Raw genomic sequence first — 26564 nt, forward strand, 5'->3', positions numbered from 1 at the left:
TATTAAGGTGCATGATGATGCTGTGTAATAGGAAGACAGTGGGATATAGGTTGTCCCCAGTGAAGTCGATGGGAGGTTTGCCACTGACATCACAGGAGTCAGGAATTCACCCTGCGTCCTTAATGCCCCGCAAGAGGGGGAAGAAGTAACGGACTCTGAGTAAGACGGAGGCAAGGCGTGTGCGGTGCTAGGGACCAGCGAGCAGTGTCTGCTGCCTGCTCTGGTGTTTTGGCATCTAGCCTTGCTTGCTGGACTCCGTACACCAGCCCTGAGCCTTAGCCCCAGTCTCCCTGATACTCAGCGCCCTTCTCTTACCTTCCGAAAATGCCCCCAGTAGCTCCAAACACGCGTGGTTGCTTTGGTCCCACAACCCCCCACAATCCTGCTTTGATTGCCAGTGTGGTCTCTTTAAACCACGAGACTCTGGGTTCAAACAAAGAGCTGGAGAAATTAATCGGCGAGAGGAAAACCCCATTTACACTGCCTGCCTGTTTGGTTGAGTCTACATTTAGCTGTCTCCGGGGTTGAGTTTGTTTATTTGCCTCCCTGTCTGTCAGGATTGCCCTAGATTTGGTGTGGATGGGATGGGAGATGGACAAGGGTTTATTTGGCTGGTGGCTTTCTGATGAGGGAGGTGCCACTGACATCATACAACTAAAAGCTCTTAATGGGAAAAATGGGGCTTTCCCCGTTTGATGAAATAGCTAAAGTCCACTAATGGGGCGTTCACAGAAATACCTTGTTAGCATCAGGAGTCTGCTTGCCATTTCTAGCCAAAAGGACCAGAGAAACGAAGAGGGAAGACAGAGGTTAGTTTCAAATATCTACATTCTTCACAGATGTTTGTTTGCAACAGAGGATAAATAGGATCGGTAGTTTAAGGTTCCCTAAAGTTTGTAAATTTATAATTAATTAATAACACTTCGAGATAGATCGATACATTTGATTTAAAAAAACAAAACAAATAGAATTCTTCCTTTGGTTTATGCTAATGAACAATTATAAACTGGAGGAAAGGAAAATGGTATTTTAAGTGGCATTAGAAAAACCATCAAATTACTGTATAATTAATCGTTTCTTCCGCTCCTTTGCTACCCGACTGGTGGAAAAATTGCAACGGAGCTGACAGTCCAGCAAAAGACAATATATTTGTTGGATTATCAGGTGTTTCGTTCTGTGGGTTATGTGGAAAATTCTCAGGGCTTTACTACAGCGCAAGTCAGTTTCACAAGTTAAAGTCCTCTGAAGCGAATTGGTACCCTTTGATCTATGATGTGTTGGGAATCAGAGAACTCAGGGTTGGGCTTAAGAAATATGGTTTGGATGAATCGCACAACCCCAGACATGCCTTTCCCACTTCATTTTCGACAACAAATTCCATCGTATGTTAGAACATATTAAAATCTCGTTGAATTAAAAGAAAAATCATTTCCCGTTTAGTGGTAGCGTCGGGGGATGGGGGAGTGGGGTGGGGGAAGGGACTAGCCATTCATTGATTAAAAAAACACACCTAAATTTGTGATAAAAATTTTTTCTTAGTTACGGGGATTTTTAAAAATGGAAGTTAAATTCTAGTTGCGATTTGATAATTCCGTAGCTCCAAATGCATGCTGGATGTTTCTAAATATGGATAAAAAATGGGCAGCGCTCCTCTTTCTCGACCTATTTGTGCAATGATATGTAATAATTCCTTCTCCAAAGCAAAGGCAGAGATGAGTCCTGGTTTGCTAATGCACCTCCCGGCCTTCCTTCTTTTGCAGAGAACCGTTTGCTATAAATAAGCATCATTGTTTGGGTTCTCTTTGACCTTTCGCACCCAGGTCCACACAGAGGATCTCAGGAAGGAACATTACAGAAAGGAATTAGGATACAATTGTCAATGCACATAACAACAATGATAAAATAACTAGTTTTTCTTATTTTGGTGAAGCTGTAACTAGTGTCAGTTCTTATTGGTTCAATTCAGATACACTGTAGCCTATTAAATCCCTGTTCTAACTGGTTCCCATTATTAAAGGCATCTCACGAGAAATGGTGGATGTATTTCTTCAGCCTCTAGTCGTTTTCATCTTAATTCCACATCCAATTCCTTTTCTCAGTTCAATCAGATTTGTATTAGTCACCTATCTTTTAATACTTAACTAGGAAAATAATCGGTAGTGTCGACAATTCTGCTTATCTTTAATAAAAAATTAGTTTGGCAACTAAAAATAATCGTTAAAGAAAAATCAAATATATGTATCTTGTGAAAGCAGCAAACAATAAGGAGATTTTTACAGCTTGCATTTAACATCTTAATAAAATAAAATAAAATAAAAATAAAAACCCTATCCAGGTATTCAGGAGGAAAGGAAGATGGCACCCCCTAAACAATACTGCTCTAAAATTACGCATTCCCTTACAATGGTATAGATTTCCTTATAGGTTTTCCCCAAATGGAACTGAGTATTCAGTTCTTCACCATACCGGGTAATCTCTTGCCCAGGGAAATATGTTAAATAAAAATAATGAATAATTTTAAGGCTGTTGCATTAAAAATCTATATAAACATTTGAAAACAAAATTAAAGTATATTATATATCTATATGTAATAAGCTGATATCTAAATGTGACTTCTGTAGTTATAGAACGTGGAAGATAAGGAGAAATCTGTATCTACATACAGCTATCGAATTTATGTATACAAAAGTAGAATCTGTATTTGAATCAGGATTTAAAATATATGGGCAAGAGGGAGGAATTTGCATCTATATAAATATAGACTATACCTATAATGAGAACCTGTATTTAGTTATAAAATAGATGAACAATAGGGAGGAATCTGTATCTGGATGTAGATAGAGAATATACGTATAATGAGAAATCTATATTTAAACTATAGATATAAACTATATGGACAATAAGAAGACATCTGTGTGGGTACATAGAGAGGCATGATATACGTATAATAACAAGGAATCTGTATCTAGCTATACAATATAGAAAGAAGGTATATAGCCGTTTAAATCTGGGTGTCTGTGCTTCCCACATACGGCTTTAGTGCATTACTCTGTATTTTGGCAAACAAAAAATGATCCACGGATTTCAAGCAACATTAATTACACTTAGGAATCGTTCGAGAGACAAAACGATGGAAGCGGAAGCTCCCAGCCTCCAGTGGAGTTTTAATTTGGGCCCCTGTCTTGCCAGCGAAAATCGGCTCCCAAATCAGGGCTAGGCGGCTCCTTTGGGAAGATAGAGATATAAATATAGATATACATATAAATCAGGGAGGGGGAACTACCCCCTATCTCCCTCCACCGCCACCTCCCTCTCTCCCTCTGCAGTGTGGATGGCAGAGCCTAGAAGGTGTGGGTGTTGCTGTGTAAAGGGGGGGGAAGGGCTTTGATGAGGACTGTAGTACCTCCCTCAGAAATGCAGCAATCCTCTCCCCTTCCTTCTGATAGATGGGCGCATTGGGATGGAGACGTGGTGTGCACAGCAAAAGGCTTGCGTTGGCAATCTGGTGATCATCCCACGTCCCCCTGCCTTTCTCCCCTTAGGCTCCTCTGCATTGCACGGGCATCACTGAGGCTGGAGACAACCAACCCGCGTCTCTGCTGCTCAGAGAGGGGACAGGGATATTCTGGAGCACAGTCTGGGTGCCAGACCGCCGACCCCCCCTTCCCAGCACTGCAGAGACCCCCTCCCCGGGACCCCACTTCACTCCCCAGTCTATATGCACAAGGAAGAGGGCGAGGTGTTGATCGGGAGGTGCCAAGGAACTCAAACCGAGCGGGGTCATGCTCCAGGGGACACTGAAGGGGAGAAGGTCCAATTGCGGTAGGAAGTGGAGATAGCGGCTTTGCCAGCCCCGCAGCAGCAGAACTTTCTCGCCTGGTGCCGAGGATCGCCGGCTTCTTGGTGGCCAGAGGATCCCAAGCAAGAGAGTCAACATGGCCACTCTGATCCGGAGCAAGCTTTCCAACGTCGCCACCTCGGTTTCCAACAAGTCCCAGGCCAAAGTGAGCGGCATGTTTGCGAGGATGGGCTTCCAGGCGGCTACCGATGAAGAGGCGGTGGGCTTTGTTCATTGCGATGACCTGGACATGGAGCACAGGCAAGGGCTTCAGATGGACATCTTAAAGTCGGACGCCAGCGAAGAAGGAGCCGAGCCTCCCCTAGAAGGGGATATCCATTACCAAAGGGATGGCACGGGTCCCCTGCCCCCGTCAGCCTCCAAGGACGAGGGCATATGCTCGGAGCTCTCCGGCCAAGGCAAGCCCAAGATCACCGCTTGGGAAGCTGGGTGGAATGTCACCAACGCAATCCAGGTAACGGGGAGGGGGCCATCTCACTGCACACCCCAAGCAGCACGCCCCCCAGTGCTGCAGGTTACCTGGGCAGGCATGTATAGGGAACAAGAGTCATAATAATAACGTGTGTGTGTGTGTGTGTGTGTGTGTGTGTGTGTGTGTGTGTGTGTGTGTGTGTGAAATCTCCCTGCTGCCTCCAGGCTAACGCAGAACCTTGAAACATACCAGGCAGAAATGGCATGCACATGCATTGGGGGTCTGTGTGTGTGTGTGCTGTGGTGTGAGATGCGGGTGTTTACACACACACACAAACTCACAACATGGTTTCAGATCGTGCTTGTTACACAAATATGTCAGCCCCCTCCCACCCCCAATTGTATGCTTTTTCTTCCTCTCGGGGATTATATTTTGATGGCGTAAAACGCTTGTGGGATGGGTCTGCGGACAGAGCGATCAGGCCACTGAGCGTTAAAGTATCTCACCTGAACACTGTACAAGCAAATGAATACACCTGACGACGGTGTGTTCCCATTGAATCTGTTTTCTCCCAAAGTCCTGGTATTCGCCAGGAGAGTCACTGCTGTAAACGTGAGATGCGTATTTGTAACTGATTCTCATTTGGGGTTTGAGGGGATTTAGTGTCCCCCTATTCCCAGCCTCCTCCCCTGACTGCCTGGATCTGGGAATATTACCTATTTCACCCCGAAATTATTACCCGTCGCAACTAAAACCCGAGCGGTTTTACGAGTCTCTCATCTCTTCTTAAAAAGCTTCCGTCTGTTAATTAATTTATATTGATAACGTTCCTAAATGAATGCTCTACTCATTGGACCCTTTCCCTCTGGGCACCATGCACACGAAGAGAACAGCAGTGATGAGTTTGCCTGTCGTAGCAACCCCCCACCCAACTTTCTAGCTCCAGAATGATTATGTATATAAAGTGTGTTTCCTTACAGGATTATAGGCAATTTCAAATGGAAAACAAGTCCTTTGGGGAGAGCAGCTAGAGACTTTTAACGGTGTCACTCTCCGAATCTCAGTAATGCGGACAGATCCCACAAGCCACTCGCGTTCTCAAATGCAGAGGCATCCTCAGTATGTCAAAAGCAACTGCATCATGGAGAGTGTGTGTTGTAAGTGGCAACGCAGCCCAATAATTTTTAATCTGGCTATATGAATATTTCCAAACCTTTTCCCAGAGTTGCCCCTTAAAATGGGGTCTCTGTTTTGATCGAAACCAGGTTCAGTGTCCTATATGTTTGAGTGGGGAATAGAAGATATTCAGAGGTTGGGAAATTAAAATAGCGGAGTAATAATAACAACAATAATAAAATAATAATAAGAGTGAATGTTTTATGAAATCGTGAGGACTATTCCTTTTCCAATTCTGAAATGACTAACTTCTCTGCCTTTCATTCCGAAAACAGATTTTTAACATATTCTGAACAAATGTGGTTTTATTTTATATTAAAATGCTTGTCTTCAGTTCAGTTTAGCAGCTCAGGAAATATTCAGACATTTAAAAAGAGTTCTAGACAGACAAGTGAAGCAGGAATCCTTGTCCGATTTCATTTTTAATTTCTCTCTCATACCTGATTATATGAAGCAGGATGTTGCTGTTGGTTTGTGATCTGATTGCATCGAGTGGAATCTGTGTGTGTGTGTGTGTGTGTGTGTGTGTGTGTGTGTGTGTGTGGTCTCTTGCTAAAATGAACACTACAGTATCCATTTTGTCTCTTTCTAGGGGATGTTTGTTCTTGGCCTGCCCTATGCTATCCTTCATGGTGGATATCTAGGACTCTTTTTAATTATTTTCGCTGCAGTAGTTTGCTGCTACACTGGGAAAATCCTTATTGCCTGTCTTTACGAAGAGAATGAAGATGGGGAGATAGTCAGGGTGAGAGACTCCTATGTCGACATTGCTAACGCTTGCTGTGCTCCCAGGTTTCCCAAGCTTGGGGGGAGGATTGTGAATGTGGCTCAGATCATTGAGCTGGTCATGACCTGTATTCTCTATGTGGTGGTCAGTGGGAACCTGATGTACAACAGCTTCCCAAACTTGCCTGTCTCCCAGAAATCTTGGTCTATCATTGCCACAGCTGTGCTCCTGCCTTGTGCTTTCTTGAAGAACCTCAAGGCTGTCTCGAAGTTCAGCTTGCTCTGCACCTTAGCCCACTTTGTGATCAACGTTTTGGTGATTGCCTACTGTCTCTCCAGAGCACGTGACTGGGCTTGGGACAAAGTCAAGTTTTACATTGATGTGAAGAAGTTCCCCATCTCCATTGGCATCATTGTCTTCAGCTACACCTCCCAGATATTTCTGCCTTCCTTAGAGGGGAACATGCAGCACCCCAAGGAGTTTCATTGCATGATGAACTGGACTCACATAGCAGCTTGCATTCTCAAGGGACTCTTTGCCTTGGTAGCCTATCTAACCTGGGCTGATGAGACTAAAGAAGTCATCACAGACAACTTGCCATCCACCATTAGGGCGGTAGTCAACCTTTTCTTGGTGTCCAAAGCTTTGCTTTCCTACCCATTGCCCTTCTTTGCAGCTGTGGAAGTCCTGGAGAAGTCCCTTTTCCAAGATGGAAACAGGGCGGTCTTTCCTAACTGTTATGGGGGTGATGGGAGGCTCAAGTCCTGGGGACTCACCCTCAGGTGTGCCCTAGTAGTTTTCACCTTGTTAATGGCTATCTACGTCCCTCATTTTGCCCTCCTGATGGGTCTTACAGGGAGCCTCACAGGTGCAGGCCTCTGTTTCCTGCTCCCAAGTCTCTTCCACCTCAAGCTCTTGTGGAGGAAGCTCATGTGGCACCATGTTTTCTTTGATGTTGCCATTTTCGTTATAGGTGGTATATGCAGCGTGTCTGGATTCATCCATTCTTTAGAAGGCCTCATAGAGGCTTACGGTTCCAACATAGAAGACTAAAGAATGGCCAGAGCTGGTTACATAAAAAGAGAATTACACTGAACATCCACATAGCCAAATAATTATGTATCCTTTTAAAGAAAAGATTCATTATTTTAGTTATGTGCATCCAACAAAGTAAGTCATAGAACCTAAAAAATAAAATAAAATAAAGTCTTTGCCCTGCAGTTGTTTTAATAAGCTAAGATTTCAATATATTTTTTCTTATTTAGAAATTATTTGAAGGAAAATATCTGACAACCCTCCTAACCTCTAAACAATGGTCTGAACTTTCTTTAGAATATATCTTGTAGGGTTGTAAAATGCCCTATCTAGAAACAATTTTCAAGGTAATAGTCTTGCAAATATTATGCAAGTCAGGGTTGCAAGATTTGAAACACAGTTGTCAACCCAATGGATTTGGGTTGTTTTTGTGTAAAATTAAAAATAGATTATGAGTAGTGGGTGGGGGCAGGGAGGTCCCCTTATTTTATACCCTGTGAAGGGTGGTTACAGAAGTGTAGACAAGACCTAGATTGTATGAATGTCCAAACAGTTAAAATGGTAACAGCTGGTGACCAATGATCCCAGTGAGATGTAATGTTTACATTATAGTAATATAATAAATACATATCCTGAATTCTTCCATTTTAACTCATATCCAGTAATCCCATTTGATCAAGACCTTTTGCCTCCAGCTGAAATCACAGACCTGGAGTTCAGTTCTCCTTATTTTTTTTTTTAAATAATCATGACTTCTAAATTTAACAAAAAGTTGTTGGATTTGAAAGCGTTCAGGCTACAAAAACAAGACAAAACTCATTCTGTGCAATCCACCAGATCTGTGCAGCTGTTTCAAATGTACGTGTGGTGTAATTGTGGTAAATAAGATGAAAAAATGTATATCAGAAGATTTATCTTTAACATATAATGTGGTACATAAATATATCAAACAATAAAGAGAAAACATAACGACTATGGCTGGCATGGTTTGTTATAGGGACTGCAGGTTGGAGGAGTCTAACCAACATCATGAGAAATAGAGGAGGAGTATGCAAGTGTCAGGGCAGTGTTAGGAGTGGCTGAAGGGAAGATGCCTCCTTTATTTAGCTTTTGAAACAAGAAAGAGAAAGCAAGCCAGAGAAGGGATGAAAAAATAAAGGAAAGAAGAAGGCCAGCCCCCCCCCCCCTCACAGCTGCACCAGTGACCATGTATGACCTTTTCTCTCACTCACACCAAACTCCCACTGATTTCCATAGACGTGACCCATGCGAATGGGAGGTTTGCCCGAGGGAAGGCTGCAGGCTAGGGGCTGAGAGAAGAAAGCTTCGCAGTATGGACTGCGAGGCTGGGAAACCTCGCCAGGCTCTGCAGCTTTGGACACAGCCCTTAGAGGAGAGGCGGCCATGGCCCCAACTACCACGGGGGCAACCCAGTAAAACACCAGCCCAGACCACACAAGGGGACTCACACCACACCCCGATCAACTAAAGGAGTGTGGGTTACAGAGCCTGAGTGTTCTCCCCTGGAAGTCAAGAGCGAAGCCCCTACATTCTTACGGATTTGCCATTTCATTCCAATCTGCCGGGCTGGGCTGCAGCAAGTAACCAAACAGTGCCAGGGTCGATGGCACTTGCCAAGGGCTAGACTCCTGCCTGTGTTACTGCTCCACTCCTAGTCTACTCTCAGCCCAGAAACAAAGCTATTTTAGGAAAGGGTTCGTTTTACACCGGCTCTCAGGCAGGTCTCCCTTGCTATCATTTTTACTACTTAAATAATTACCCTGAGCCTACCCCGGTAGGTTTTACCCAGGGATACTCCCTGGAGAGACCCCCCTTGAGGATATTTAATGTCCTGAATCCACCAATTCTACGAACTGGTTATTGCTTGGCAGATAACGACCTCCAGCCCTCCCGTAGCTACAGAGCAGACAGAAAAGCCCCTAAAGGGCTACTATTTAGAGAGATGCACCAGAGCTTTCCTTAACAAAATCACTCTGAGCCAATCACGACCCTTCCCCAACTGTAACTACCCTGTGAAGAGTTTGGGGTGGGGGGAAGGGATAAGCATATTTTCTTCTCTTTTTACCCTTTAGTTGAAATCACCGATTTCAACGAGAGAGAGAGAGAGAGAGAGAGAGAAGTCAATTCCCCCTCCTTAATTTTTTTTTAACTATAACAAGATCACACACCTTTCATGTGCTTTGTATAAAATTACGCGGTAGTTCAGATGGCCAATAATAATAGTTACACCAACAATCACATTATAGAAATACATTATTCCTAACCACCTAATTAAATTATTAGTAACAGGTGGACATTCTAAACGTCTTGCATAATAATAGTCACTCTTATCATCAGAACAAATAATTAGTGTTAATCACCTAATTGATTTCTTTCTAACCGATGGAAATTTTGTTTTGGAAGCTGGACATCTTGCATATAATTATTTTAATACTTTAAACTATTTTTATCCATACTGCAGCCCTCACCTAAATCGCCTATTGCTTTCATAAGAAATTTTCAGTGAGTAAAACCTACAGAATCAGATTCGCAGTTTGTGCGACATCTTGGTTCATTTGTCCTAGCAAAGGGGGAAAAAAGCTTGTAACGAAATAAAAGGTCTAAATATGTTACTGTTTGAATTCAAATGAATTCGCGAAACAGGCTTGCTTCAAAACCCTAAAATTAAAAAACATGGGGATTGATTAGTGTAATTAACACGATGCCATCTCCCCACTGAGATTCGTACATTTAAGGGAGACATTTAGTGTAAGTGGCCAAAACATCCTCATTAGTTACAAATAAAAACACCCTGCCAATATATCGCGTTCGTTGATCTTCAATAGGTTAGAAGCATTTTAATACATGTTTGATGTCAATTTCATAGGTCACTACTCCAGGAAGAAAGGAATCGTTAACAGAAGACCCCCGTTTTCCATGTTCAAAATGTTCTTCCTATAATCTGAGAGCACTCAGTTAAACAGGAATCTGAATGGAAAGGGAAAAGATATAATCTCCGCAGGTTTAGATCCTATTTCCTCACCTGAAAAATAATTTGTGTTTGTGGGCTGCAAAAAATTAACTTAGCTCGCTGCATGGAAGAGAGAGGCTGGTTTTGTTGTTGTTTGAATGCTCCTTGCAAAAGTAATTCGTTCCTAGCTAGCTCTGCAATGCGGTAAGAGGGAGAGCGAGCGAGAGATAAACGCCACGCGCCACCTGGTTGGCCAAATAGTTTCAGAAGGTGTCAAGAGGTGTCGCTCAAGACTCCTTATAAGAAGGAAGGCAGCAGAAAAAAGAGGAGGGAATGTAACTCTCCCCAGGCAGATCAGGGCATCAGTTTAGTTTACCCCAAACTGCGAGATCTCTGAAGGAGATCAAACCCAGAGCCCCGGAGGTTATTGTTAGGAGCGTGTTTTGTTTTGCAAAATAACCAGAAGGAAAAAATAAAAGTCTAGTATCTGTTTAGAGGGTGAAAACTTGAGGGTGGGTGGGTGAATGACTCCTTCCCTCCGTGTGTTTGTGTTAGTGCCTTTTTCTGTGTTTTGTGCTTGTGTGTCTTCCTGTGGTAGAAACTATAGTAAGAACAGACTCATAGATCAACACAATTTGCTGGGGAAGAGTTAACAGGGCTTTTGTAAAAGGAAGTCATACCTCACCAATCTCTTAGAATTCTTTCAGGAAGTCAACAAGCATGTGGATAAAGGTGAGCCAGTGGATATAGTGTACTTAGATTTTCAGAAAGCCTTTGACAAGGTCCCTCACCCAAGGCTTTTAAGGGAATTAACTAGCCATGGGATAAGATGGAAGGTCATCTCATGGATCAGTAACTGGTTGAAAGATAGAAAACAAAGGGTGGGAATAAATGGTCAGTTTTCACAATGGAGAGAGGGGAACAGTCATGGAGGCCACAAGGATTTGCACTGGGACCTGTGCTGTTCAACATATTTCATTAATGATCTGGAAAAGGAGGTGAACAATGAAATGGCAAAGCTTGCAGATGGTACAAAATTATCCAAGATAGTTGAATCCAAAGTAGACTGTGAAGCATTACAGAGGGATCTCACAAAACCCTGGGTGACTGGGCAACAAAATTGCAAAATCGGGGGGAGGGATAGCTCAGTGATTTGAGCATTGGCCTGCTAAACCCAGGGTTGTGAGTTCAATTCTTGAGGGGGCCACTTAGGGATCTGGGGCAAAATCGGTACTTGGTCCTGCTAGTGAAGGCAGGGGGCTGGACTCAATGATCTTTCAAGGTCCCTTCCAGTTCTAGGAGACAGGATATCTCCATTTATTTATAATATTGATGTGCAAAGTAATGGACATTGGAAAAAATTATCCCAACTATACATATACTATGATGGGATCTAAATTAGCTGTTACCACCCAAGAACTAGAGCTTGGAGTCACCATGGCTAGTTCTATGAAACCTTCACCTCAATGCACGGCAGTGGCCAAAAAGGCTAATAGTATGTTGGGAACTATTAGGAAAGGGATTGAACACAAGACAGAAAATATCATAATGCCACTCTAGAACTCCATGGTGAACCCACACCTTGAATACTGCTTCCAGTTCTGGTATCCTCTCAAAAAGGATATAGTGGAATTGGAAAAGGTTCAGAGAAGGGCAACACAGATGATCATAGCTATGGAATGGCTTTCATATGAGGAAAGACTAAAAACATTAGGGCTGTTTACCTTAGAAAAGAGATGACTAGGGTGTGTGTGATAGAGGTCTATAAAATCATGAATGGTGTGGAAAAAGTGAATAGAGAAGTGTTATTGGTCCTTGCACACAATACAAAAAAACAGGGGACATTGAATGAACTCAACAGCCAGAAGGTTTAATACAAACACAAGGAAGTACTTTTTCACACAATGCACAACTAACCTGTGGAACTCATTGCTGTGGGATAGTGTGATTCCCAAAAGATACAACTGGGTTAAAAAAGAACGGGATAAGTTCATGGAGGAAAAGTCGTTCAATGGCTATTAGCCAAGATGGTCAGGGATGCAACATCATCCTCAGGGTGACCCGAAACCGCTGACTGCTAGAAGCTGGAAGTGAAAGATGGGGTGGATCACTCCATAATTGCCCTGTTCTGTACACTCCCCCTGAAGTTTTGGTATGGGCCACTGTTGGAGACAGGATACTGGGCAAGATGGACCATTGGTCTGACACTGTCTGTCAGCTCTTTTGTTTTCTTATGTTCCTCTGTGTGTTTGATGTATATGTGTCCTCCACTGTATGTGTCTACACATATATCTACTTCTGTTTTTGAGTGTGCAGATGTGGCTGTCTGCCCATGTCCATATTGTGTGTCAATTTCTGGAAGGGTCTGTTTGTCTTTCTTGCTCTGTGAATGTCTTCTATTGCTGTCACACGAAGACCTGGAAATATATGAATTCCAATGAGATGATAATTAGGAGAAAAAGGACAGATACAATACAAAACCAGCCAAACAAGTACTACCCCACTACCTTGTTGGTAAATCCATAATAAAAGAGATGTAGTAGAGAAATATCTGCTGAGCAGCTGGCATTGCTCACAAAACATAATCACTCCTAGACACAATCAAAACTGCACCATCAGCCATTTCTTTGCAAAGGATGCTGGAAGTCACTATAAATGAAAATGACACAAGCCCCTGACTATGCCAATTCCCTCCACCCTTCCCCATATTTTTTCCCAACAGATTTCTGTTTTCTCCAGGTATGTTGTTGATATAAATGTGATCCCGGAAGAGCTATCCCTTGCTCACCTTGTGTGTTGCCCCGACTTAACCTGTAAGAGATTAGGCAGAATTTGCTTGGGGAATTGCTTTACATTATATTGTGCAGCCTAGAGCATCACCTTGTCTACACTATAGAACTGCACCTTGCCCCAGTATGAGTGCGCCAATGCAAGCTGCAGTAGTGCAGTGCCTTCACATAGCCATCCTGCTTTGGGGACACACAGACCAGTGCATCCACATGCCAAGCACTCCCAACAGCTGTTGCAGGGCCTGTGGGGTGCTGCTTCTCTCCCATAATTCCCAGCACAGCTCTTTGGATTTCCCCAGGAGCAGATGCATGTTGTGTCTGGTTTGTCATGTCTATTTTGTCTCCTGCTCACATGTTTGGTTTGTTCCAATGAATGACGCCTGCAGTTCTCTCCTGGCGGTGCATGCATAGTGAAGGACAAGGGGCCATGCCCTAGATGTGCCCTCACACTCACATTGTGGATAACAGCAGATTCTCCCCAAAGCTGCTGCAGGACTGACTCTGGACCAGTTGTCTATGATGCTGCTTTTGGGTGGTGCTGCAGGAAGAGGTAAGGTGCTTGGGGCTCTGTTACTGCTTCTAATGACTGAATTTTTTGTTGTCCAGCTGTTCACATTTTTTTGTTATTTTTGCGGTTCTTTTGCTGACCTAAGGGCTTTCCCCCTCTTTTCTTGATCTCCCTACAGTATGCTGGGATGGGAGTGGTCTGGGCCTAGTTGTGAAGAGAAGAGATCCAGCCAGGCCCCTCCCTGCGACATAGCCACTTCCCCCATTTCCCTGCTTCACCTGCTGTGGAGGGGGGTGGGGGAGCATGAAAGACACAGATTGTCAGGGCAGTGGGGTAACCCATGAGGGCTTGGAGAGGCATTCCTCCCCAAGGAAGTAAGTAGGGAGCTGGGAAGATTGATTTGTCTATCTGTATATGTTGCTAATGTCTTTTCTTCCTGCATGCTTCCTTTCAGATCGCAGGAGACTGAGGGATGCATTGGAAACAGCTGCCGCCCTACAAAGGCAGCTCCAGCCCTCTGTGCCTGTGCTGCATTGCATGCGTGTGGGGAGGGAATGTTCATGTGGATGAAGTGTGTGTGTGTTCTGCTTCCTAACCTTTCTCCGGTGTCTTTGTCGCTTTCAGGAGCTGAAGGCTCATTGGTTTGGGTGGTGGAGAGTGGAAATCATTAAACAACATTTTAAACTCTTAAAATAGTAAGCACAATTTTGGAATGATTTTCTCCTAATACATGTTTTGAAATATGTTTTTATTGTAGTAGGACTCTGTACTTTAATGAGGGGGGCAGAGAGAAGCTGTCAGAGGCAAGCCAAGCTGAGCGCCAGCTCTCCTGCTCTCAGGCCTGGCCCAAAGGGGCAGAAGAATTGGGCCAAACCAAGACCGAGTATCGCCTCTGGTGCTTCCTTTTCATCTAACCTTGCTCAGAGGAGATGACATGAAGATGCCTCGCATCCCTGTGCCCTGTCGACATTCCTGTGGCCACCAGTGGAGCTGCCCAAGTAGGGAGTGATGGGTCCAACACACCCATTAAGTTAAAGAAGCAAACCCAGGTCACTCTGTCAGAGGTTCCATTTAAAAACATTGCGACCCACATATTTCCATGCAGTAGTGCTGGCACCAGCTCAGGGACAGAGGACAGGCAGCTCGGCCTTCCCTTTTCAGGGGCTGTCTGGGAGCCAGCGCAGCCCCCAGTGCAGACTAGGGCAGCCCGGAAGGTTTCTCTAATTTTCACCACTGCTGCAATTGGCCAGCAGAATTGCTAGGGCACAAGAACACCCTGCTTACGCCTCCTCCTGCCTCTGATGCCTCACTCTTCTTCCTCCATCGCAGCCTGTGGTGGGATAGAAGGGAGGGCTTCTATGGAGGCAGGACAGACCTGCCAGAGAGGTCCTTGTGCTGGGAATTTACCCCTGAACTCTGACCCCTTTGCACTGGCTTAGCTGGCCCAAAGGGGCCGTACGGTAACTATGAATTTGGCCATTGGGGCTTTTCAACCAGGGTAAAGTCATAGATTATTCAGAAGGACCAAAATGAGTTTTGTCATGCAGTCAGTTCTGGTCAAGTGTCTTGCTCATGTATTTCTTTCATACTGTCTATGCGTGCTCATGGCTGATCTGCGTTCAGTGCATTTCCTAGGAGATGACCTGGGTATGCAAGCTGAAATGCTAAGCAAAGGCTCTCTCTCAAGTCAGAATGTGTCCTCCAGACTTGTCAGTCTAGTGGCTAAAAGGAGCATGACTGTATGTGCTGTGCCCACAGCCCTTGTGACTTGGGCTTTAAATACACACAGGCAGCATCCAGCCAGTTGGAGCGGGGACATTTCCATGCTGCGCTGATGCTAGTGAAAGAACAAGAACACCCAGTTTTGATTTGTTTGTGCATGTTATCAGGTTTCGAACAGGGAACGAAACCTGATGAACAAAATGAAAACCAAACCCATAACCCGTATGAGTTGGGCATGATAAAAATCTGACAGAAAAACTCGTACAATAATAGGCTTTAGCAAAACTTATAATCTATATCCCTCTTCCCTGTATTCCTTCATTTACAGCTCCGCTAGCTTCGGATGATGTGTTATTGCAATATTTTAAAGTGGTTTCATTATAAAGGGTTTTGTGTACACTTGGAAAACAACAGTTAGGACTGATTATGTTGTCTTTGTACAGCACCTAGCACAATGGTTCCCTGTTCTCAGTTGGCCCCCATGTGTTATCATAATACAAATAAATCATAATAATCCGCCCCAATGGCAGCTCTCCCAGTGGTAAAAACTGTGGGAATTATAGTGTAGAGAGGGCTCAGAGCAGGGATAGAATACGTGGTAAAAGATGCCGGCACTACCTCTGTACAGCAGCTTCCATCATGACTATCACTGGTGGGCCTGGACCCATGGACAATTACAGACCCGAGTTTTGCCCATGTACATGGATTCCTGAATTGTGGGGCTGCCGTGGTTAGAGTGGCAATCGGTTACACTGACCTAATCACTCAAGCCTTTTTTCATTTGATTAGCAATTTCCTGTAATTGTTTCAGGAAATGTTTATTTTGACGTCAGTTTGATTTCTCTAAGCAAATAGTGCAATAGCTGTTCCTATAACCACTACTCCATGCCCTCCCCCAGATGTGTAAAAACACCCCCCTTCTCTCTCTGTCATGCACACACACGCCCCTTCCATGCGTATGGATTCACCAGGCTGTGCTGACTGCAGATAGCTAGCTAGCGAAGTGTGTCACTTGAGGAATTGTGCTCCAATTAATTTTCCTTTAGAGGTATGGGGCCCAATTGACCATTACACTATGGCTCCTTTTCATGAGTGAGGCTGGTGAAAAGGGGCTGTTAGACAGCTGTAACCTCCCCATAGGGTGACCAGATAGCAAGCATGAAAAGGGGAGGGGTGGTGGAGGGTAATAGTTGCCTATATAATAGTTACCTACTTCTCAGAGGTGTTCTAAATACCTTAAAGAGTATGTGGTGCTCAGAGGGTACAGTTATGGGGGCCATATAAGTACCATAGATGGATAAGATTTACCACCCTCCCCCAAATAAAACAAGAACAACATGGAAATGGCTAGTGATAGATTGACTCTGGGGCACTGTTCTGGTTTGACATCTGATGGGGCTTTACACTGGAATTGAGTTTCAGGGAGAGTACATTTTCTGTCCAAATAGCCTGACTAGTCCAGAAAGGAGCATCACCTAGATTCATAGATTTCCAGGGTGAAGGGACCATTACAATCTTCTAGTTTGACCTCCTGCATAACACAGGCCATAGAAACTCACTCAATAAGTTCCACATCAAGCAATATATATAATCAATATTATATCAGCTTTTGCAGTCAACCTTTTAGGACCTTCCCAAAGGACAGATGGCCTCTGAATGCTCTCTTACTTTATCCACTGCCTTTGAAATAGCAAGGTTGTGGCACTGGTATAATCCATCTAAAACTGGGTTATGGAAAAACACAGCTGATGCTTGCTCCCTTTGCTGGGATGCACAGACCCTAGCCATAGTTTGGCAGGGAAGGAGTTAACCCTGCCTCCACCCCCCTGCTCTCTAGAGGCAGGACCACAGCTGAGTGCTGAGATTTGCAAGCCAGGGAGACTGGGCCAGCTGGGTGTGATTAATTCAATCCCACCCCAGCCCTACTATAAGAGGGCTGTGCAAGGAAGCTCTCAAGTTTTGGTTTGGCAAAGAGAGATGGGGAGGAAGGGTGTCTGGGAACAGGGTTAGTGTTGGCTGGTTGAGTCCCTTTTGCTTTTGGGAATTTGGCAGAGGCAAACACTGCCTTACCCCTTCATTTCAACAGAGGGAAGCTCTGCTGTATTTGCATTTAGCTTGTATAGGGGCAGGACATTCCTTACATTGACTTTACTGTTCTTCAGCAAAAACCCCTCACAGACATGTTGTTAAGCTACACCTAGGCAGTGTTCCTCTCTCACACACCTGCTTTTCTATCTCAGAAGTAGGGTGGGATGATGTTATTCCTAGGAGGGGTGCAGGAGCCATGGTCTCAGGAAAATAAATTCACCCTGAGTTGAGGTCTGAAAAGCATTGGAGCTGGGTTAAGGTGCAGAGATAAAAGGAGACATTTACATGGTGGCAACAGTATGAGCTGGGGCTTGGTCACTCTCTGGAGTAAATCAATAGTCTCAGAAAATAATAGAGGGACATCATAGTGGATCAGAGCAGTGAAAGTATCTAGGCTGAGGCTTGTCTCTGACATTGGCCAGCACCAACTGTTTTAGAAGAAGATGCCTGAAACTCTCCATTAGGAAGCAATGGGATAACCTGTGCCCAGGGAAAGTTCTTCCTAATTCCCAATGGTTAAAAGCTGGCTTATTCCCTAAAGTGTGAGAGTTTGTTCCTTCCCTAGTTTTTTAATTAAAATCTGACTAATTTAACTGGGCAGTCTCATTATCCATGTAAATATCCAGTCATCCTTTGAATCCTGCTAAGCTCTTGTCCTTGGAAAGTTCTGGTGGTAATGAGTTCCACAGTCTTAGTGTGTGAAAAAGCAATTCTCTGTAGTGGTTTTAAATGCACAGCCCTCCCATGTCATGGGATGTCTCCTTGTTCTTACACCATTTGTTATTTTGTACTGTATAGCTTTGTCATGTCCACCCCTTATTCTTCATAACACTCGTCAGGACTGTTTGTTTTTATCAGAGGAGCGTAGGGAATGCAAAGGACCACAGAAGTCATAAAAAGAGATCTCAGTTAAGCCATTTTTCAGTTTGTTGGGCAGGGTAAATATTTCTGAGGGGTGAGAGAGAGAAGTAGTGGGATTGGAGACTGGTTAGTCTGGGGTGCCATGATTTTTGGCAAGGAGGTTGTAGATGGGTTTCTGGAGAGAACAGGGAAGGATGGGGCAGCTGTCTACAAAGGTGTGGAGAATCCATGGGGTTTGCCAGGAAAGAGCAAGACAGCTATGAAATGCTGACCTGGATGCTCAGATCTCTGTTGATGACACTGGAATGAAATGAAAATTAAAGTATTCAAGTCAGGGGTCCAAGGTCATCTTGTATTTATGCCTGGCAACCAGCGCCCTGAGATACCTGATAGGAGCCTAAAAACAGAAACACCCTCCCACCCCTCTGGACAGTTTGGAAGGTGATAAACTGCACATTTCAAGCTTTACACAGGCTCGTCTCCAGAGGAGCAGTAGCTGCTCATAGCTGGGCCTTTTGAGATCATTAAGATGATGATGTTGTACATCAGAACTGCAGCTCTGGACACGAGTTACCCTTCAATGGCCTGTCGCTGCAGAGAGGTCGTTCCACTGGCCTCTTACTTTGTTAGATTATTTGCATTAGTGTAGTCCCTAGAGGCCCCAAACTAGATTGGGGGCCCATTGTCCAGAGGGGCTGTACCTACACATGCAATGAGATAGTTCTTGTCCTGAAGAGCTTACAAACTTTATAGATAGGGCAAAGGATAGATTATCACCCCCATTTTACAGGTGGTGAACTGAGGCACAGGGAAACTGAGTGACTCATCCAGAAAGAATCTGTGTCAGAGCTAGGCATAGAACCTAGATCTCCTGACTCCAACTGTGGTGCCCTAGCCAAATAACCATCCTTCCTCCCCAGGTCACCCTTCTTATGGGGGGCAGGGTGTTCAGAGAAGGAATGGTTCTGCTTGCCTGGAGGCAGACAGTAGGATGCATATAGGGTGAAATCCTGGGGGATGAGGGAAAGGCCAGATTCTCTAGAAATGTCTCACCCAAGGAAACTTTTGTTTGTTTCCCCTGGAAGGCATAGGCAGAATGCAGCCACTTGCTATGGCTCAGCACTTCGATAGGTGCTGTAAAACGGGTTTTCCGAGGTGCTGAGTACCTGCAGTTCCCACTGATTTGAAATAAAGCTGTGGGAACTCAGCTTTTTGCAACAGCCCCCTTAGCCCTCTGTGCCTCAATCTCCCCCGTTTGTCAAATGTGGATAACGTGTCCCGACCTGGCAGGGGAGTTGAGACTTAGTTCATTGATGGCTGTTCAAAGTTTCTGCTGGCAGGTTCTGTGGGAGAGTCAAGTGTCCATGCGTTTGTGCACTGCACTGATGAAGCTGTAGCATTTCATGAAGGAGTCCCAAGGAGCAGCATGCTGCAGACAAGAATGGCAGCCCTGGCTCAGATCTTGGTTTGCAAGGTGCAAGCCTACCAGATGAAATTGCTCTTTGGTTTGCCCCTCCTCCCACTGCAAGAGCACAGCGTGGCTGCATGCCAGGAGCACAGACACTGGCATTGATGTCATGGAAGATGCAAGCAGGCCTGGTGGTAACACAGTGCAGCCCTGGTTTGCGAGGCATTGAACTACTTCTGCCTTTGGGTTCCAGCGGAGCAAACATCCCAAGACAGGGCAAAGCCCTGTGCCGGGATTCACTCTGCAGCTCTATGCCTCGCGCTGGGGCTCTCCATTGCCTATTGTATGCTCAGAGCTCCCAATGACATCAGAGTCTGAGTACAGACCGTGCAGCAGAGGTCCTCAGTGTCGCTGTGAGAGCAGATAAGTGTCTACACAGATTATACCCTCTCTTGCCTACTCACAACCCACTGTGCACAAGGAAACACCAGCATCAGCTTGAGAATGAACTGGGCCCTCTTGTCTTTTTGATCAAATACATTTTGTGTTCTCTTTGCTTAGGTGCCCAGGCATGGATCCGTCTAAAGGACCTGTGTGAATTATTACAGTTGCTTTCACGGACACCTTATTTTAAAGTCAAAATTCTTCCCCGTCTGCTCCATTCCCTGATCCTCAGTGTGAAACTAATGTATTTGCCAATGACAATTGACGAGAAAGACAAGGGATTCCTTGCAGAGACATGATGAGCTCAAGACCAGGCAGCCAGTTCAAGATTGCTTCTGCCTCTGAGGCCTCCAGAATAGGGCATACCCAGAGCCAGGGCCAGATGTGGATCCCCCTGTGAAATTATTTCATTTCCTACACTCACTAGTCTCCAGGTCATGACTGTGACCTTTAACATCCCTCACGTCCCATATTCTTTGCCATGCCAGCTGGGGGAGAATAGGGAGTGCATCGGGAGAATACATTTAATAATCAAACACTTGCACTTTTTGTGCATCAATCTCATGGAGCTAGTAGAATAGATGGAGATTTCTTGCTAAAGGAAGGAACCTCTGATATACCCCAGCCAAGATTCTGATAATGGGGGAGACTTCCTGACTCCACGGAGACCTCAAAGGTTTAGCTCAGTCAAATGAAGCAACTCTACATCCTCTGTGGCCCTGGTGATGAGCTGTACACAGCACGTTAGTAGTTCAACCTGTCCACAGTGAGGTGGGCACTAATGGCCAGGAACCTCCTGTGTCTGAAGGTCTGGCAGCATTGTCAGAGCCCTCCCTACATGTGCCAGCCAAGCATCATGCTCAGCACTGAAATGTCATATACGCAAATACCATGTTCAGGAAGGCAGTACTGCCGGAAAGGCCAGTTAGCAAGATGAAAGATAAGTGATTACACCTCTGAGTTATACTATGGCAGTTTATGTAAGTTCTCTCCCTATGCAAGGGAACAATAACCATGCTATTGCCTGAAAAGTTGCCAAAGGGTCTAGGTTATTTGAAAAGATCCAGAGTGGAGCTTTACAAAATATTAGGGACACAATACACCAGCCTACAATGACTCTTTTGCCTGATTGCTCCATCCTGGCTGTTAGCCACCCAATGGCAGGATGGTTGAAACCACAAACTATGATTATTTTTTGAGTGTGCTGAGCACCTCGCAGAAACAAGCAGAGGAACAGTCCATGCCCCGAAGAGTGTATAATCTCAATTCAATCCTCGTACAACAAATGGGGGTTGTAGACAGACATACCCATCTCATAGAACTGGAAGGGACCTTGAAAGGTCATCAAGTCCAGCCCCCTGCCTTCACTAGCAGGACTAAGCAGACAATGTAAGGAGAAATTGGGAGAGGAGGAACAAAGGTTACAATAGCATTAATTGATCAGTTTCAGTAATAAAAACAGTAATAAACAGAGAATCTAGGCACCGTATAGATTAATACTACAACATAACCCCACAGCATTAAAACAATCAGCCAGAGACTCTGCTAATCAGTTCCTTTCCTACCCTTCATCATTCTGGGAACATAACTTCAACCATTTCCTGAAACTGCATTAAGAGCCCTAACAAAATAACTTGGTTAGTCATTGAGGGTGTGTCTATATTGCACGCTAAGACCGGTTCTGTGGGACACGGGTTTGTGCACTTGGTGTTTCCAAGCCTATACTGGAGCATCCACATTGCATTGTAAACCTGGGTTTGCAATGGCTGGACCCAGCTCACAGCCATGCTACTGTGTCCATGCTACACTATACAGACTTTCTGACTCGGGTCTGTGGCTTGACTTGTGTCCATGCTGCAGAATGACAGAGCTTGGTCCTGAGTGACAGCAGGACTCAGTCTCTGACCCAGCCCCCATGAGCGCTTGCTGACCTGAGTCAGACTGATTTGTGTATGGATAGAAGTGGAGCTTGGGTTCAAACCTGAGTTAGAACCTGGGCTTAGTGTGCAGTGTAGATTTACACTGAGGCCCCAATCCTGCAAACATTTATATGCCTGCTTGGTTTTGCTGCTGCTGAGAGCAATCCTGCTGACCTCAGCACTACATGCAGATCTTTTGTGTTCAGTTCAGTATGTGTGTTCTTTCTAAATATATTTTCTCACTTTGCATAGCCATATGGCCCAGAGGAGAAATCCTTTCCCCTTGTTCAATTTGCTGCAAAGTGGTTAATTGGCTAATGATATTCCATGGGCTACCACCACCACTAGAGAGCAGTCTGGGCCCTAGTTTAATCCAGAAAGAATTTAAATGTAATAGGATGCTGTACAGCCTCTTATACACAGTGTCTGCTGTGGATTCACAGAGCGCTGTGATGGTTATAGGTTTTTCTCTGCTGCTAAAAATATGTCACAGACAATATCTGAGAATCCATATCATTCACTTGTTTTTTCTTGGAAATACACCCAGCTCAATACATCCAGTGTAGTACTCTACATCCATGGTTCTCAACCCGTGGCCTGCAGGCTGCATGCGGCCCAGCTGTGTGCTAAAAAAAGTTCAAAATTTGGCCCTCTGATCTGAAAGGGGGTAGGGCTGGCTGAGGGGGAGGCAGCCTCTGGCAGCCTGCTAGAGTGCCCCTGTCAGCAGGGGGATGGTGAGTGGGGCAGGGGTGTGGGAGAGTGGATCTCTGGGCAGGTTTGTGGGGTGGAAAGGCACTTTGGGCAGGGAGGGGGTGGGAACTAGGGGTTTGTGGGGGTGCTGCAGCACCCCAGGTTTTAGGCTGCCTGCACGGCTGCACTTGGGGTCCAGGTCCTGGCTGCCCAGTCCCGCGGAGCACAGGGTCCGATGCCATGGGGCGAGGGGGGGTGTCCGGCTGCCCGGCCCTGCACCCAGGGCTTCGTTCCTGGCCCCATAATGTTGAGGGGTCTCTAGGCGGGGGGCATAGGGGACTGTAGGGGGCTTCGAGGGGGGGCACTGTGGTGCTCAACCTGCGGTCCACTAACACATTGTGGGCCGCTAGGCTGAGAACCTACATGCTCTACATGGGGAGGTGGAATATTCACCACCCCCACCGTCTCTTATTTCTTAGGCCCTGCAAATCTTTTTCTGCATTGCCACCTTGTGGCTATTTGAAATAATGCAGCTGCATATTGAGTATTAACTGGAACGTTGTTAATACTTGTATGGAAATTTCATGTATGTTAATAATGATAAAGTAAAAAGTTTTCAAAGAACATGAGGTTTTGACTGTCAGAAGACACTCAAGTTTGAACATATCATTTAAACAAATACATTTCCCAACCGCTATTACAAAATCCACCTTAGATTATTGAAACTATTTAAAAATTCCATCTAAATTTCCATCCTTACCTTTGGTTTAGTTTTTGCATTTACATCTGTTTAGCTGGGGGGAAATACATGAATTCAGTTTTACTTGGCTTTAGAATCAGTCTTACTTCTGAGTTCTCAGTGCCGCAATGTTTGGGTTGCAAACACAGTGCGGGAATGATTATTTATTTAGTAAATCAGCTGCTTGCACAGGGATTAATTTTTTAAAAAAAGCACTGAAACATTTCTTTAGCACTTGGGTTTTGTAAAATGTTATTTTTAAAACATTGAATTTTTCATCCAAATGTAATTTTTAAAAAATGGTCACTTTAAAAGGAGAATGGCTTGGAAAGGGGAGCAGTCAGAATATATCAAACCTGCCATTATTGGTCTGTTTATAAATTAAACCTTAATAATGGATCATATGCACTTTGAGCTAGTTGGCTTTTCTAAGATGTCCATTGGAGTGTCATTTTGTTTGTATTGATTTCTATTAGTTGTACATGTCTAAAACAAGGTATAGCTGGACTATAAGCTAATGATGTGTGACGATTTGTTTGTAACTTACAAAGCCGCGACAATTCTTCATATTCAGTTGCTTGTATGTTATGTCCCCCTGTAAGGATGTGCGTGGGTCTCTCCCCTTCTGACAGGGCGGGAGGCCGCGCCTCCTCGCTGCTTCTCAAGCAGGCCACAGCTCACAGCTAGTGAGTCCACCTGGTGATTAGTCCAATTAGCAGTTAGTAGGCCTGGCCGACAATCAGCCCAGGCTGTAAGTACCATATATACTTGTTCATAAGCTGAGTATTTTGGGTAAAAAAGTGACACATCAAAGAGCGGGAGTCGGCTTATAAACGGGTCTATACCAAAATTTGATGATTTTAAACTCTATGGAATTATTGAATTAAATATCTAATACATTGTCATTTTGTTAACCTGGAGCATCTGCAGGCATGGAGCCCCTCAGCTCCCTGTGACCGTGGTTCGCCATTCCCAGCCAATGGGAGCTGCGGGAAGTGCCAAATCAAGAGAGCACAACAATAGCATTAAGCATGAAACACAGATAGTGGATACAAAGAGCAGTGAAATCGAGATAGATGGTGAGCAATGTGATCTCTCTGTTCTATACCCATCAACTCTTCAAAAAGAAAAATGAAAGGACTCTGCAGTTTGCGGAGTGGGTCAGATCTGGAGGGAAAGAAGAAATAGACAAGCCACAGTTCAATCAAAGATTCGAAGCGTCATATAAAGAAAACTCTATCAAATTCCTTTCTTGGCTGGTTTCTCTTCCTTCTCTCCATTTTCTCTAGCTATTCTCCACATGACACGAAAAGGAGTTAAATAATCCCATGAGCAAAGTTTACAGGATTCGGGCCTTACAGTGATATGAGGTGTAAGCCACAGCCTTCATGAAATATTTCACTCTTTCTTATAAAATATGTCACATATTGTATTACCAGGAGTCACATTTGAATAGAATGGAATTGTGATGGGTCCAAAAAACCCCCACCCAAAAACCCCAAACCCCAAACCATGGCTGGATGAACTTGTTTGGCCTAATTTCGAACCCACTGTAGCAGTGTGGGATTTTGACACGAACTCCAACCCCATTGTATTCACATTCCCACGTATAGTTTCCATTGCAGAAGGTGGAGACGTCAGGATTGTCCCTTTCAGCAGGAGGGGGAGATAAGAATATGACACTGAGTTCCATATGCTGAGGGAGCGGCAGGTAAATTCCTTAAAACATCTTAGGTGTATCTGACCCATGAAGTCTTCCTGTGGGAGGCCCTCAAACACTTGCAAAATGTGGTTCAGAAATGGCCAAGGTGAGGGGTGGCAAATGAAAATAGAAAGGGAAAATGTCAAAGTTAACCTCTCCCAGTGTAGCTTGACTTCTCTTCTAGGTCATGAACTCTTTGGGGGCAGGAATGGTCTTTACTTGGGTCTAGTACAGCACCTACATTTTAGAGATGCTGCTTAACAATGGATACCACCACAGGCAAGTACACTTCCTGGAGCCAGCATGATGATGTCTGAGATGTGTCCTTGCAGCTCTTCTCAGATGTGCCTCTGCTACTGGCTCTCCTAGCTTGTGGTAATCCTGGCAGCAATTCTCTGTAAGCCACAGGGGGAAAAGGGCTTGGGAACACCACGCTTTGCGGTTTCTACAATCCATCCACCATCAGCCTAGTTTGAGTCACATCCCCAGTTTAATAACAGATGGTTAATGGGTAAAAGGATCAAGAAGAGCAAAGTAAACTATTGAGAGACGTGGAGGAATTTGGCAAGGGCCATGTGAATTCTTGTTGGATCCCCAGTTTGGTGAGATGCCTCATTGATCCGTATACAGCAGGGTCACAGCTCCCCCTTAACCCTCACAATTTATATCCAGGCTGTGTTTGTGAGCTCAAGTGGCTGTTCACCAGTGTAGCTCAGTATAGCTCATTTCACTACTAGAGATGGGCCCAAGCCTGCCCAGTTCTACACAGCCTTGAACTTCGAATCTGAACGTCATTACAGCTGCCTCATTTATGTTCCTTTGAATGAAAGTGAAAGGGAATTTATGATGTTAGTAGCAGTCTTTGCCTTACACTAGTGCCCCCCAAGCAAGACGAGGACCCCATTGGGCTGGGCACTGCCCATACACACAGTAGGAGACAGTCCCTGTCCCGAAGATCTAGATAAGACAAAGGTGTACGGCGAAGGGCCTATTATTACAATTACAGTTGGGCACTCTGAAGCACCAAGAGATGAAATGACTTGCCAAGGTCACACACAGCAGCTGTTAGCAGGCTGGGAATTGCACCCATCTCTTCTCAGAGGCAGTCCAGTGCCTTCATCCCAAGACCACCTTTTGTCTGTGAGGGTTTCACCCTACTCTCTGGCTGTTCACTGACTATGGCCCACTCTGCGGAAGAGAGCCTGAAAGCTGGCATAGTGCGTGGGGAGGGTGCAGGTTGGGACTGAAGGGCATTGCCAGTGCTTTTTTTAAGAGAATATTTGGACCAGTAGGGGATGACCCAGTCCATCAGCATGAGAACTGTCAGAGGAGAGGGGATCCTTGCACAGCACTATGCAGGGCATTAGAGTCAGGGCTTGTAATGCCAGAAGGACCCAGTCCGACCTCCTGTATATCACAGGCCACCAGCACCACCCAGCGCTTGCACAGCAAACCCAGCAACAGAAACCACATCGAAGCACCCCAGCCGACAGGAGATTGGTCTGTTGTGTGCC

At 44.9% G+C, this 26564-nt stretch overlaps 1 protein-coding gene across 1 annotated transcript; it reads left to right on the forward strand.

Moving 5' to 3' along the window:
- Positions 1-3935: 3935 nt before the first annotated feature.
- Positions 3936-7227, forward strand: SLC32A1 (solute carrier family 32 member 1). The gene is made up of 2 exons (XM_065414929.1): positions 3936-4313; positions 6040-7227. The coding sequence occupies exons 1-2, from the start codon at positions 3936-3938 to the stop codon at positions 7225-7227; spliced, it is 1566 nt and encodes a 521-aa protein (XP_065271001.1).
- Positions 7228-26564: the final 19337 nt, after the last annotated feature.

This window comes from Emys orbicularis, chromosome 12 (assembly GCF_028017835.1).
Source record: "Emys orbicularis isolate rEmyOrb1 chromosome 12, rEmyOrb1.hap1, whole genome shotgun sequence".
Lineage (NCBI taxonomy): Eukaryota > Metazoa > Chordata > Testudines > Emydidae > Emys > Emys orbicularis.

What these genes read in the sequence shown, in the direction of transcription:
- SLC32A1 (XM_065414929.1), top strand. Translation starts at nt 3,936, where the DNA reads ATGGCCACTCTGATCCGGAGCAAGCTTTCCAACGTCGCCACCTCGGTT. An exon ending in ATGTCACCAACGCAATCCAG is followed by an intron (nt 4,314 to 6,039) that starts GTAACGGGGAGG and finishes GTCTCTTTCTAG; the next exon opens with GGGATGTTTGTTCTTGGCCT.